The sequence below is a fragment of the Aythya marila genome (assembly GCF_965140915.1).
Source record: "Aythya marila genome assembly, chromosome: 4".
Taxonomy (NCBI): Eukaryota; Metazoa; Chordata; class Aves; order Anseriformes; family Anatidae; genus Aythya; species Aythya marila.
The window spans coordinates 44,899,354-44,913,768 of NC_139045.1; the positions used below are offsets into that span (position 1 = coordinate 44,899,354).

Consider the following 14,415-nt stretch of genomic DNA (forward strand, 5'->3'; position numbering starts at 1 on the left):
AGGAGCGTCATTCATTTTATGCATTCCTTGTGTCCTTACTCCCTTTTCTGCTTCATGTTTTGTCTTCAAAATTGCAGGGTTTGTTTTGTTGTAAAGCAGGGAACTACAAAATCACTCAGCACTGCATTTTGATTTTTTTTTTTTTTCAACAGAGGGTCTTTTGTTTCAGCTTACTGGACTGGAGATGGCCTTAAAAATACACGTCTCAAAAACGGCATTGCTAAGAAAGCTACAATTAACAAAGGTAAGAGAGAAAATTACTAATCTAAGCCTGCAAACTCAGTATGTTTGTATACGTAACAGCAAAGCAAAAACAAATCATGATGACATTGTAAAAAAAATGTACCTATGTGGAACAGATAAAATAATTTCCATTCTCTTTGCCGTTGTCTGCAGAAGACAAGATAGCGGGAATTGGTCTGCACCCTTCCCAGAGGAACACAGTTCTAGATTTATCAAATACCATGCCAATGCGAATTATTGTACAAAACCCCACCTTGCTCCTTACCAAATGCTTATTACATAATGCGGGTAAGCAGCCGTTTTTTTCATCAGCTGCGAGGAACACCAAGAAAAAAAATAATCAGGTGTTATATCTAAGGAGACATTTCATGTTCTTCGCCATAAATTCATCCGGCTATAGGCACAAAATTCAAAATAAAGGTTCCCAAGGCAACCGTAACTCACTGGTGGCGCAGCAGCCCCTTCCCAGGCTGCATGGTGTGCTGCGCGCCATGCCTGCCACGGTGCCCTGTGCAGTCCCAGTGCGGACAAGGTGCACCTCGTGGCACCCCGTACTCCTTGGGAGTCACCCACCTCGAGCCCAGGGCATGTGACAGCTTTACACCTCACAGTTCAACTGTGCTGGTTCATTCACTTCTAATGGGGAAAGATTAGGCTTGTGTCCCTCTGCCATGTTCACAAGAGGCACTAGCCGTTTTCTTAAGAAGGGCCGGAGGAAAAAATTAAATCCACTTGCCCACTCAGCAGCCACGAGGAGATCCTTCCTCCCTTGGCAAGTTGTGGGTCATGTCAGCTTCCATTATGATTTTAGGAGGAACACCAGTAGCAAAAAAAACCCTTATTTGTCAACAAACTGGCAATTGGCTACTAAGCACCTGCTCCTATTTCTATTACATTAATACTGCAAAACATCAGAGGAATATCTTCTCATGGGTATTTAAAATATCATCTGCAAATTTGACCGCTGTGTGGTATGTCATCATCAGCACTACGGGGTTATATTCCAAGTTCCAACACCATCACTACTACTCAAGCTCTCCTGCCCTCCTTTGGCCCATCCATTTCCCCCCCAACACGCTCCCTCGTAGCTGCAGGGAAGGAACAGATCAAGGAACGGAGCTGGGTTAGATCCAGCCTTCCAAACCCAACCCGAGGCTGTTGCAGCCCTCCTTCCTCCAGCTGCTGATGCTGGGGCCCAAGAGGCCTCTGGCAAAGCTGTTGCCATGTGCTAACCCAGCAGGACCCCACACCCCAGAGCCATGAATGGATCTGGCCAGGTCGGTGAATGGGACAGGTCAGCTCAGAAGCTGCGAGTGCCAGAGCCACTGCAGGAAACTTCGCCCAAGCACATGATGCAGCTGGGCTGGGGTCCCAGGGAAGCCCGGCCATCTCCCTTCCTCCCTGCCCCTCCCAGCTTGGCATTGCTACTCCCTGCACAGCTTGTGCCTGGAGACGGGGATGCTTCAGCTCGGCACCAGCTTGCAGCAAAGAAGTCAGTTCCAAGCAAGCAGGAGCAGCAGGAGAGGGCAGTGCAACCAGGTCCTCCCGTGGTGGCGGGCCGTACGCTGTGACAGGCTGCCTGGCCCGCATTTGCTCCAGCTTCCAACCAAGCCCAGGTCAGATTCACGCAGATCAGCCTTTCGGTGCGTGGTCTACGTGTAGCTGCCTAAATGCTTACGCGGCATAAGAGAAAGGGAAAGCATGCAAGAGGAATGAACCGACAGGGAGAAGCTGAGCCATCAGCAGCAAGCAGGGCTGTGAGCATGCATAGGCATGTGTTCCAAGCCTCCCAAAGAAATGGGAGAATAATAAAAAAGAAAAGGGAAAACTATGAAAGCTGGCAAGGAAATCTCTGCCCAGACACTGCAATATTTACAATGAACTATGTTTTCTAACAGAAAGCTTTTACTGCTTTGCAGATTCGGTCTCATTTCATTTAAGAGAAATAAAAGTGAGATGGGGGTGAGAAGGGCAGATTAAATTATATGGGTAGTCGTGAGACCACTGGGATTTTTTTTGGTAAAGCTAATATTGAAACAAGAGAACCCAGGAAAACCAGATGACAACTTATCTCAAGAACATCAGATTCATCTAAAGAGGCTTGTAAAACCTTCTTCAGAAAGACTTTGTGTGTCTGTAGTAAACTGTAGTTATCTCAAGGAAGAGCAGAAACAAGCAGGGGATAAACAGACTGTGGGGCTGTGTCTGTACCTGGAACTCGTAGCCTGGCTCAGAACATGGCCCAGAAGTAGGGATGGAGCTGTGACCAGGGCGGGAACGCCTCTGAGAGCAGAAGTACAGCCTGCAAAGGGCAGTGACACACGCGGAGGAGCTGAGGAGCCGCCAGTCTGTACCTGGGTCTGGAACATCTGAAACGTGAACCTGTTGTGCTGCATAGCTATGCGTCTCACTGCCAGTCGAGGGGTCATTCTGGATGTCTTCTTTTTTTCCCGTGTAAGACAAATGTTTCTGTTTTCTACCATTATAAAGCTAGCCAGTCTGGTTGTAGGCTGCCCTGGGAACCCCATGCTGCTTTGCAGGTTTTCTAAGTGGCAGAGTAATCCAAGCTACTAAAGAGTAAGGCCTGATAAAACACAAGACCTAGGAGCAGACCTTTTAGAGACCTTTTTCTGCTTCTCTCTGGGAGGTCCTGCAGCTAAGAAGAAAAAAACCAGGAGATTCTCTCCTAGGCATTTGTAATGAATGCCACCACTGCCACATACAGATTCCTTAGGACATCAGAAAGCATTTTTAAGCACATCTTAAGTAGGAAAGGGCCACTTCTATAGTATAGGAAGGGAACAGAGCACAAACAGAAGAGAGTGACATGAAGAAACATGGTTTGTTGCAGAAGCAGAGCTCAACAACCTTCTGTAGAGAGTCTCGCTACGTCTCCCATAAAATATTTTTGAAACAAGCGTAAAGGAAATGAAACCAAGGAGCTTAGACCGAGCGCTTTCCAAAGCCTAAAAGAAGGCGATAGCTCCACATGTGAGGCGTCAGCATCCCTGAGGTTGGGATCCTCCAGCACTCTCCATCGTCACACTTCAATCTGACCTGCGGTCCGCAGACCCTTAACCTTTTTCCTGAGAAGCTGAGCTGAACGGCTGGGCGCTCAGTAACGGGCTGTCAGGGCTGGGACGCGCACACGAGTGCGAGCAAAACAAACAACGCCAGATACAGCTCCCGAGACGTCACCTCCACACTTCGCCTTGCATAACCAACTTCTGAACCCCACAGCGCTCCGGGAGGCACGGAGGGCGGCTTCCAGCCACCGAGCCGCCGGGGCTGCCCTCTCCGGCGCTGTCTCCGGCAGCCTGAGGGGCGCTTCGCCCTCAGGGCGTGCACGGAGCGGGCGTTTGGGGGCAGGCCGGGCTGGTGGGTCCCTCCTCGCAAGACCCCCGCCGCGGAGGAGGCACCGGGGCCAGCGGCCGCCTGGGGTCGCCCCCTGCCCGCTGGGTTTTGCCCCCCCTGCCCGCTGCCGTGCGGCTCCTGGCCCCACAGAGCCCCCCTCAGACAAAGGCCGGGCCCCGGGAGGCACCGGGCGGGCGCCGGCTCCTCCCCGCCGGCCGGGCCGGGGCCCTGCAGCCTCCCGGGGCCGCCTGAGGAGCCGCGAGCCCCTAACGGCTCCCAACGGCCCCCAACGGCCGCCCCCCACCCCCGTCCCGGCGCCTCACCTCAGCGGCGCGGGGGTGGCCGGGAGCCGCCGGCCCCGTTTCGAAAGCTCCGCCATTTTCCGCCCGGCCCCGCCGCACCTGCCCCAACCCCAAGCCCAAGCCCAAGCCCGGCCCCGGCCCCGGGGGGAGGCTCCCGTTCCCCGCCGCCCCTCACGGAGCACCCCGCGGGGCCGAGCCTGCGCCCTGCCGCCGGCTGTCAGCGCCCCGCCGCCGCCGCACGGCTCTGCCTTCCCGCCCCCCGCGCTCACCGGGCGGCCGCTGCCCTTCCTCGTCGTCGTCGTCCTCCTCCTCCTCCTCGTCCTCGTCGTCGCCTCAGCTCCGTTCAGGCTCCGCCGCCCCGCTTCCCCCCCCCCCCCGCCGCGGCGCCCGGCGGCGCCCGCCCGCCCGCCGCGGCCGCGTTTGTTCAAAATCACGCGCCCCGCGCCGTTCCCCCGCCGCATCCCATAATACTCCGCCGCGCCGCCCTGGCAACCGGCGCCGCCGCCGCTCCCGCCCCCGGCCGCGGGGCTCCATGGGCGCGGGGAGGGAGGAGGAGGAGGAGGAGAGCGGCGGGGCCACAAGATGGCGGCGGCGGCGCGGCAGGAGCTGGCGCAGCTGATGAACTCCAGCGGCTCCCACAAGGACCTGGCGGGAAAGTGGGTGCCGGGGGCTGCCTCCCGCATTAGGAGTGCTGAGGGGGAGGCTGGTTTTGTGCAGGGGGTGCTCCGGGAGTGGGGTGTGGAGGTGGCCGGGGCCCTGCGGCTGTGGTTTGTGAGGAAAAATACAGAAAAAAGGATTTTTTACCTCAGGGTTTGGCCGTTTTCTGCGTATTTTTCGGTTTTGAGCGAGGCTCTGTGCGGCCCGACTGTGGGGGAGCCGTTGGGGCTGCGCGGTGAGGCCAGGGCCGGGTCCTTCGGGACGCCGGTAAACCTTTTATTTTATTTTATTTTATTTTATTTTATTTTATTTTATTTTATTTTATTTTTATTTTTACTTATTTATTTATCCTAGTTCTCTTTTACATCATTATTCCTTATTTTTCTTTTTTCTCCTTTAATTTGCACGCGCGTTTTGGGTGCTGCACCTCGCTGCTCGCTGTGTGACTTCTCACGCGGATTTTTCTTTTCTCTTCCCTGAGGGTAGGCTGCGAAGCTGCTCGGTTACAGTAAAATTTTTCGCTCCCCGACTACCTCTTTCTTTCCTGGAGGATTTCTCTCCCTTTGGGAGCTTCACGTTAAAATTAAAATGTTTTCTTCGAAATACCTGCTAATATCTAAGCTCTCTCTTGAGGAAAGCACGTCAAACATTTTTACATTTCGGACACGTTTTGCCTCTCTTGAGTAGTAGTTGTCCTCAGGTTAAAGCCCGGAGTTGCACTGGCCTTTTGAACCATGAAAATTAAAAAAAAATAAATAACATTTAAAAATGTTCCACCCCCCCCCTTTGAACTTAACACTTAAAAATGCATGTTTTCTGTGCGTATTTGTCTCAGGGGACCAGAACCTGCTGCTAACTTCCAAATTCCACCCCAGTTTCTCATTGTCACTGAATGTGGCAGTTTAAACCTTTGTCTAATTTAAGTAATGTTATTCCACCAGGGTTACAATTTTCTTTACTTATTCTGTATCACCTCTTTTTGGCAAAAGAAAACTGTGCTGTTGTAAGGATATATAAATAAACTAAAAAAACAACCAACCAACCAAACAAAAAAAAACCAACACCTTAATTGCACAAATAATAAGAGATAAGAAGATGATTGGCTACATTATTGACCCTTTTGGCCTGGGTTTTGGTAAGAGTCAGATACCAATTTCAGGTGAATGTGCCTGGCACGTGAATGTCAGTGCTTTGGAAAATACCTACCTCACAGGCAGAGAGAATAAAAGCAGGAGGAAGGCTCAGGTAGAAAAGAAGCAGAACACCGGAAACGGTGAGTGAAAATGTAATCTCAGATGTTTCTTATTTTTCCTCCTCTGGACAGATATCGTCAAATATTGGAAAAAGCAATTCAGCTGGTGGGTGTAGAACAACTTGAAGCTTTGAAAGCTTTTGTGGAAGCAAGTAAGTGCTTTTGGTATAATTAATTGCAAACTGAGTGAAAGCCAGGCATACGTGGGATCACGTTTATTACGTCTCCAAGAGGTTACATGAAGACGTTATTTTTTGGTTCTATTGGATTAAAAATGATTAGGAAAGGAGCCATCAGCACCATGCTCAAAAGTTGAGGAAAGGTGTAAGATTTCTAAGTTAATGTAACTTTCCAACCTGTCTGTGTGATAGTGTCTGAAGGTAAAATCCAAGTAAGCTCTGAATGTTAAAATGGATACTGGATGTTTAGCAGTCTTTTAACTAACAAACTCCTTTTTCAGTCTCAGATTAGCTTGGAAAGCAATCAGAAGAAATGGCTAGGTGGTTTTGTGTTGTATTGGACGCTTGGCCTATTGATTACCTCTAAATTATACCAGTTGTATTTTTTTTTTAATTGTGAATAAACGTAGTGAAATTTAGCCAAAGGATTTATTTTGTCCAAGATATTTCTAATGTCCTATTGAGAACAATGATTCTGAATGAAATGTTTATAAAAACTATAAATCAGAGAGAAACAGGTTATTTGTTATCTGTTAGGTGTTAGAACTCTGACCTCTAGTGTTGCTGAAGGAATAAAATTCATCTTTAGAACAAACAACACTGCTTCACTGGTACACAGATGTAAAATTTTGAGTTACTTTAATAAAAAAGTAAATAACTGAAAGGCTAGGGATTGCTTACAGTAAAGGTACTAAGAAGCATTGCATCTATCTTATGTTTTTCTTCCATGTGTCTCTGAACCAGTGGTGAACGAAAATGTCAGTCTAGTGATCTCACGTCAGCTGCTGACAGATTTCTGTACCCATCTTCCGAGTCTTCCCGACAGCACAGCCAAAGACATCTACCACTTCACCTTGGAGAAGATACAACCTAGAGTTATTTCATTTGAAGAGCAGGTGAGAAATCCAGTGGCAGTGGGTTTTGGTTTGCAGGCTTTTTTCCTCTCAACTTCTGACTAATTTTGAAGTCTTTAAAAATACTGGTCAAAACAGACATCCCTACTTTGAGTCTGTTTTTCATTCCTATACATGTGAAAGGAGATAAATGCAGAGAGTATTTAGAACCATGCACAGAATACCGACACTGTGTCTTATCAGGATGCTGGGCATATAACTCTTCTGTTGCCAGAAAATGTCTTACAGTGAAACAGTGCTTGAGCAACTGGAGGCACTGTCCTGAGACTGACTGGTACTCATTGTATTGCATTGTACCCAACTGGGGAACAGGCCGGTGATGGAAGGACTAAATCGTTTTGACAAGCAGCTTTTGTTTAAATAGTAATTAAAAAAACAAACAAAAACTATTTGTAGATACGTATGCTTATATTTAAGCCAAAATCACTTTACTGGGGGAAAAAATATTCTTGAAATTCCCGTTTTGTAGTTACACGCTGAATGTGCCACATCTTTTTCCTTTCTATTAATTTTCTTCCACAATTATTCACCATTGTTTGAGAATTCTTATAGAAGATGCTGATGTGAAAAGCCTGTGCGATGCACTATTAGAGGAGAAAAGGCAGTTTGTCATGATTTATATTGGTCTTTTTGCCTTTACTCTTGTTAAGCAGCTTTTGCTCTATATCTTAACTGAACTCGCTTTTGTAGAATCATTTAGGGTGGAAAAGGCCTCTAAGCTCATCTAGTCCATCCTTTAACCTAGCACTGCCATACTTTTCCATATGTTACAATGATTATGCATATATTACATCCTCAACATCAGATGATGTCTTTTTTTAATGTTTTTATAAAACCCTGATTCTACCACTTGGAGTTTACCTGCTGACAGCTGCTCTACAAAGTTGAATCTTCAGAGCCAGGATCTAGTCATAGTTCACCTCATTTGTATCTCTCCAGCCTGATATGAGGTGTAACTGCAAGAAATGCCTTGTGAATCTTGGTGTTGTAGTTGTCAAAAACCATGTTTCATCTTTTAAAGTTTGGTAAGAGATAACTACTTACTATTCCCTGAACACTGACTCTCTTTATCTAGTTGCAGGCTCATTAGGAAATACTTCAAATCAGCATTCCTATTTAAACCGTATAGTCTTAAAGACTTGATGGGGGAATTGAAAACCTTCATGTCAGAAGGGTTCTATCTGCGCATGTTGCTGTGGTATTAGTTGAGAGGTGGAGAGGCATGTGCAAACAAGGAAAAGGACTGTGGATGTTAACCCCAAACCATTCAACTTTTTATAGCATTTGCTAGTGACTGTTGTTATTGCCTAGGTTGCTTCAATAAGGCAACATCTCGCATCCATCTATGAGAAAGAAGAAGACTGGAGGAATGCAGCACAAGTGTTGGTGGGGATCCCTTTGGAAACGGGGCAAAAGTAAGTACCATGCTAGACATTGTTCTGCCTTGTATAGTGTACGTTCTCACTGCTTAGTGAGCTGTACCTGTGAGTGGGAATTTTGGGGTTGCGTATTCTCTTGGAGTTTCTGTAGTTTAGGCCAAAGTGCTTTCCAGACAATGCAAGTGTAGCTTGATGGCTGTTGCTTGCAGTAACCGCTCTTGTCTGTCAAAACACTGCCCTGGAAGTGTTTCATTATTTAATAGATGTTGACATTGTCTGTGCAAGTTCTTAGAAACGTTGGCTTCTACAGTTCAAAATGAAGACATAATTTGAAATTTGATACTAGCTTTTTTTTTCAAGTGTAAAACCCTTGCTGTTATTTTTCTTGGCTGTCCTTTCTGTTCTCTTTCTCAATTTGTATGTAGAAGGAGTTGCAGCAGGTTTTACCCATTCAGCTCCTATTTGTTCAACTGCAAATTTGCCTTCTACCTCTAAGTGGCTCCTTGTTCATGGCAAGTTTTCACCCCGTTAGAAACCCATTTCTGTTGGTGTTTGTAGGAGCCAGACTTAAGTTAGCCTTCATCTCGAATTTCTGTACTCCGAATGGAGGGCACTAATTTTGGATTTAGGGAAGATGAAAGCAGGGTAAAGCAGAAGCTGCTAAGTGCTTAAGAAGCATAATGTGTCTTTAGAACAGGAAAGAGCAGAGGTAGTAGCGGAGCGTCTCTGAGCACTCCTTTCTGTTTTGTTGCAGACAGTACAATGTAGATTATAAACTGGAGACCTACCTGAAAATTGCCAGGCTGTATCTGGAAGACGATGACCCAGTTCAAGCAGAAGCTTATATTAATCGAGCTTCCCTGCTTCAGAATGAATCAACTAATGAGCAGCTGCAAATCCATTATAAGGTTGTATAACTTTATTGAGTTCTCTGTCTAAAGGGAAATGATTCTACACGGAGATGGTTATTAGACAGCGCCACACAAACTTTCACAAAAGGAGACAAAGGGAAAAGCTGCTAAATGACCTTGGGGACAGGAGAGCTCCATCTTAGCAATAGTTAGGTAGCCGATTCCTTAAAATTTCGAGAGAAACCCATAAAGGTTGCTTATGTGCCAGCTCTAGTGGCTCAGAATAACTGAGTTTTACTTGATAATATTGTCCCCTACCTTTGTAAGTCTAGGGAAACAAAATCACATACAATATTGGAACCAGTTGATGTTTTTTTTTCCCCCAGCAGTAAATAAATAGCAAGTACCATCTGTGAAAATAGCTTTCAGTCCAAAGCAGTCAATTAATTTACCTTTTTGCTTATTGAACAACTTACTGCGTTTAGAGTTTGGACACTAATTTCCCAAATGAAATCAAATTGAATAAAATGAAAATGAAGTTTTAGTAACTGTGATTGACAGTGATTGGTCTAATGTAACCGTACCAATCAAGTGGTTTAAAAGGGGCCTTGTGAAATTCTTCAACACAGCAGATGTGACAAGAGTTGCAACTTAGAGTATGAGATTTTAGTTTGGTTTTCACTTTTCCCCTACAAAAACCTCATGTTACCTTTTAAAGCCCATATTGGATGGGGAATACAATGATTAGAATGCATTAGAATAGTGAAAAGTGTAAAGAAATACCAGGTGCTGATACAGCTTCTGAGAAAAAAGCAAACACATGAAAAACAGAATTGACTATTTAAGTGCTAGCTGTTAACGTCACTAGTGAAGGAAAAGCTTAGGTACACTATCAGCTGTACAGTATTTGATTTGCTTTGTTTTTAGACATGTGTAGAGTTCAGCATGTAAACAGCACTGGAAAAGGCCTTTTCAGTGTTACTTGGCTTGTCAAGGCCTCACCTAAGCTCATCATTTCAAGACACAGATTTGCTGGTGATTCATTAAAGCAATGTTTATGGGAGCTGACAATTGATAATGCAGGAATTACAGCAAATGCAAATTATGCTATGTAAAACTTAACTGCCCCGTGTTAGTCTTCTGTTACTCAGATGTATTTTCTTCCTAGGTTTGCTATGCTCGAGTTCTTGATTACAGAAGGAAGTTTATTGAGGCTGCCCAAAGATACAACGAGCTGTCCTATAAGAGCATAGTCCATGAAAGCGAGCGACTGGAGGCACTGAAGCATGCTTTGCATTGTACTATTCTAGCATCAGCAGGTAAAATGCATGTTTTGTTTTCGTGCTGGAGATGGCATGCACATGTTGCGTGTTCCTGAAGCAAGTCAGCTTGCGCATTATATGTGGGGACTGGTGGAGGAATCCAGAACTGTGAACACCATCCACAATCTCCTGGTATTCTTTTAATTTGGAGTTGGAGTACTTGCACCTTTGCCAGTGATAAGGTGCCATCTTGCCTGAAGATGCAAAAATAAATCAGTGTCAAACAGCATGCTGGAACTGAAAGCAGCTGAGTCCTCGCTGCTGGAGCTTTGATGGTTAATTATCTGTATTGGAAAAAGTCAACTTCTTGTTAACTTGTAAATTCTGAATTCTGTGGTGGCAGTTGATGAGCATTCTTCTTGATTCTCCTAGGACAGCAGCGTTCTCGCATGCTTGCTACGCTTTTCAAGGATGAAAGATGCCAGCAGCTTGCAGCCTATGGGATCTTGGAGAAAATGTATCTCGACCGAATTATACGTGGAAACCAACTGCAGGAGTTTGCAGCTATGCTAATGCCTCACCAGAAGGCAACGACAGCCGATGGTAAGCATTTCTCTGAAGCATCCTAATGCTGCTTGGTCATCCAGCATTGCCTGCTGCAGTCTCTACGTGTGATAGAAAAGAACACAGTATTGTCTGTGATCGTTATTTCCTGGATTGTTATCCTCATGAGTACAATTGTAGAGTAAAGCTTCTTAGTCTCATCTTTTGTCATTGGCTATTAAGATTTTGAAGTTCTCTTCTAGAAACTTAGTTCTAAAGAGATAATCTTTCTGCCCATTTCAAGTTCTTTTCACTAACGCACTCTCCCAGTAGTTTTAGCCTTGATTCATGCCTCATTCTACGTGAGTTTGTCCTTTTGAGTTTCTCCAGTTCTGAGAGTGGATAGGATGCTTAGAAATGTGACTTTCATGAGCTAGGACTGCTGGAAATTGTTCTAGGTCATGAAAAGTCTGCATTTGAGCTTCTTCCTGACTGTTGACAGACTGTGGTGGGATGATGGGGACTTCACGTGGTCTCCAAATTGTTTTCTGATCTGTCACACTGACGCCTGAATACCTCTATTCTTCCTGGAACTTCTGAACAGTGATAAACTGTGCAAAGTAATGACTTCAGCGGAATCCTAATAGGCTGGTCTCAGTTTCACAGAATCATAGAATTTCTAGGTTGGAAGAGACCTCAAGATCATCGAGTCCAACCTCTGACCTAACACTAACAGTCCCCACTAAGCCATATCCCTAAGCTCTACATCTAAACGTCTTTTAAAGACCTCCAGGGATGGTGACTCCACCACTTCCCTGGGCAGCCTGTTCCAATGTCTAACAACCCTTTCGGTAAAGAAGTTCTTCCTAACATCCAACCTAAATAAAAACATTGAAGTGAAATATCTCTTCAACTGGCAAGCCTGCCTAGTAAACAATGCAAAAAAAAATACAGAAATATAAATTTACAGAAAGTAAAAAAAAGGACAGAAAAACAGTTCTGTTGTAACATCACAGGTGAAAACTACTTAAAGGGACTTCCTATGAGTAAGATGCAGACTTCCTTAAGTCAATATGTTCTTTGTACATGAACTGCACTGTTTATCTTTTAAGTTGAAGAATACAGGTTAGGCATCTTTTGCATTATCAACTCTCTTTGGCTGTATGTTACAGGACAAATGAGTCAATTGAATCAAGAGCAGACAAACAGGATGAGGGTTTGTCATCTCAGGGGCTTAGATGAAGCCCCTAAGTGCTGCTAAGGGGGGGGGGAATAATTTTGTTACCATTGGACAAACTAGGAACTTGCTGCAAGACCTGATTCCCTCAGCTTAGATGCTGGGTCTTGCAGCAAAAGGAATATCTTCATTTCATTATTCTGGAAATTAACTACAAGGGTTAAAGCTGCCTGTCTCAAAAAAAATAACCACATGGAATCAGTTTCTTTTTTTTGGTGGCATACACTGATGTAAGGCAAAGAGACACACTTGAATGTTCTGCACATGCAACCTTTAAAAAAAACACACACACTTCCCATCTGTTTTAAAATACAAACCAAATACTTGATTCATACTAATTTACCTGTTGTGCCATCCAACCCTTAAGGTTCCAGTATCCTGGACAGAGCTGTTATAGAACACAATTTGCTATCTGCAAGCAAACTTTACAACAACATTACTTTTGAAGAGCTTGGAGCATTACTAGAGATCCCTGCAGCTAAGGTATTATTTTTTCTACGCCTTTTTTCTTTTATTAAAGAAAAAAAGTCTAGTAAATAATAGAATAAATAGCTAAGGAAGAAGAAATCATTAAATATGCAATACTAGACATGAAAAAAAATATTTAACATACTTTATGAGAAAAGGTACAGAATATGGAATAGCCAAGCAAGACAATAGCCAAGTTTGATGTCGGTTATAGTGCGTGATCTGTGTGATTGGACATTTTCTGTAGGGTTTCCTCCTCCCCCATGTATAGAGATGATGGAAAAACCTGTAAGAATTGTCAGAACCAAATGAATTTTTCATTCCTTCTAGAACAGAGCAGCTACCTAACATATTTCTCTCTCCATCATTTCAGGCAGAGAAGATAGCTTCTCAGATGATAACTGAGGGCCGCATGAATGGATTCATTGATCAGATTGATGGAATTGTTCATTTTGAGAGTAAGTTGGAGTACAGGATTTTCTTTGGCATCATTTGGAATCACCTTTTCTCAAGTTGCTGTCTGACAATATAAGACAGTTACAGTCTGTTGTCAGTGAGCTCGCTGTGTCTGGCTATGGCCAGGAGGTGGCAGAGCTTGCCCTAGCAGGGGACCGCACTTCACCCATCCCTGTTACAGTTACACATTCTCTTACCTCCAGGAAAGTGTGACTTGATTGTCAGCCTCCTTGTAGGAACACGTTCAGCAGGAAGTTCTCTGCTCACTTTTCCTTTGCAAGGCAGGAGTTAGACTTGTAACAGACAACCAAAATCATTGTAGCTTTTGATGCAGAAGTGAGCACAATGTAGCTGCGAGGAAGGCTTTGCCTGTGAGGTAGGTGAGGGCGGTGCCACAGGAGGAGGTTGCAGTTGAGCAGACAGGGAATTACCAGGACTGACTTGGTTTTGTGTGGTTCCTTTTTGCAGCTCGCGAAGCTCTGCCAACCTGGGACAAGCAGATCCAGTCACTGTGCTTCCAGGTTAACAACCTGCTGGAGAAGATCAGTCAGACGGCCCCGGAGTGGACAGCGCAGGCGATGGAGGCTCAGATGGCTCAGTGACTGTGCCGCCGTGGCCTGAGGGGAGGCAGTCACCCGCTGTGCTGGAGGAAGCGAGCTGAGCAGGGCTGAGAACTGAGTGAAGGGCCTGCCTTCACGGCCACGCCTCGTGCTTTCGCTCCGGCTTAGGACACAATTAGGCGATACTGTGTGTGGCGTGAGTCCCCCTGTTCTCTGAGCATAGGATGATGCTGTTGCTGCCCCTGCATTGCACTCTGCTGCCCTGAAAGCTGCGGTTTCCACGTAGAAGAAACTGTCACATCTGCAGCGAGCTGGGGTTTTGGTTTATTTAATGTTGTTTGGTTTTCCACTGTATTGCTATAGCTTTGTAGCCCATTTCTTCCTATGGTGCTTATCCCACTGTGAAAAATGCAAGTGCCATGTTTCTTTTAGTTGTAACTATTCTAATAAAGGCTGCAGTGAGCCACTTGGTTTAAGTGTTGGAGGGACCTGGCTTTTTTTTCCCCTGAAGCAGTAACTTGAAGTAACTCTGGTATTTGGAAACATTGCTTTTGGCCCCTGAAAATATAAACTGAGCAAGCGGTTCTGTTTTTCCTTTGTTTGTGCAATGCAGGTCTTCAACCCTAACTGAAGAAAATAATGGCCCTTCTGCTGCATTGGTGCTGCAGGGCACAGAACTCTGTGGCATCCTGTGGGCTACAGGTGGCTGTAGGAAAAAAGGTGGGGTAGTGGCCAGTGTTCTACATCGAGCTTGTTGC

At 45.4% G+C, this 14,415-nt stretch overlaps 2 protein-coding genes across 7 annotated transcripts in view; one reads left to right on the plus strand and one right to left on the minus strand.

Annotated features, from left to right (window-relative positions):
* The window catches only part of LIN54 (lin-54 DREAM MuvB core complex component), a 34,584-nt gene extending 30,326 nt beyond the window's left edge, over positions 1 to 4,258 (minus strand). For 4 of the 6 annotated variants that reach the window (XM_082760146.1, XM_082760145.1, XM_082760144.1 and 1 more), the window contains exon 1: positions 4,169 to 4,258. The gene's annotated coding sequence lies outside the window, so the exon portion shown is untranslated. Of the gene's footprint in view, positions 1 to 2,454; positions 2,596 to 3,920; positions 3,958 to 4,168 lie in introns of those variants that run through there. The other 2 variants (XM_082760141.1, XM_082760140.1) reach the window with 2 other exon arrangements.
* Positions 4,259 to 4,449: 191 nt separating this feature from the next.
* On the plus strand, positions 4,450 to 14,133 carry COPS4 (COP9 signalosome subunit 4). Its single transcript, XM_082760147.1, has 10 exons — positions 4,450 to 4,555; positions 5,881 to 5,960; positions 6,732 to 6,883; positions 8,213 to 8,316; positions 9,035 to 9,188; positions 10,300 to 10,450; positions 10,826 to 10,996; positions 12,541 to 12,656; positions 13,015 to 13,099; positions 13,566 to 14,133. Exons 1-10 carry the CDS (start codon positions 4,482 to 4,484, stop codon positions 13,697 to 13,699), a joined length of 1,221 nt encoding a protein of 406 aa, XP_082616273.1. The 5' UTR covers positions 4,450 to 4,481; the 3' UTR covers positions 13,700 to 14,133.
* The last annotated feature ends 282 nt before the right edge of the window (positions 14,134 to 14,415 follow it).

Bases quoted from the DNA above. Each gene is read 5' to 3' on its own strand.
- COPS4 (XM_082760147.1), top strand. From the start codon at position 4,482: ATGGCGGCGGCGGCGCGGCAGGAGCTGGCGCAGCTGATGAACTCCAGC. The intron at 4,556-5,880 runs GTGGGTGCCGGG...TCCTCTGGACAG, and splicing joins CACAAGGACCTGGCGGGAAA to ATATCGTCAAATATTGGAAA. The intron at 13,100-13,565 runs GTAAGTTGGAGT...TCCTTTTTGCAG, and splicing joins TGGAATTGTTCATTTTGAGA to CTCGCGAAGCTCTGCCAACC.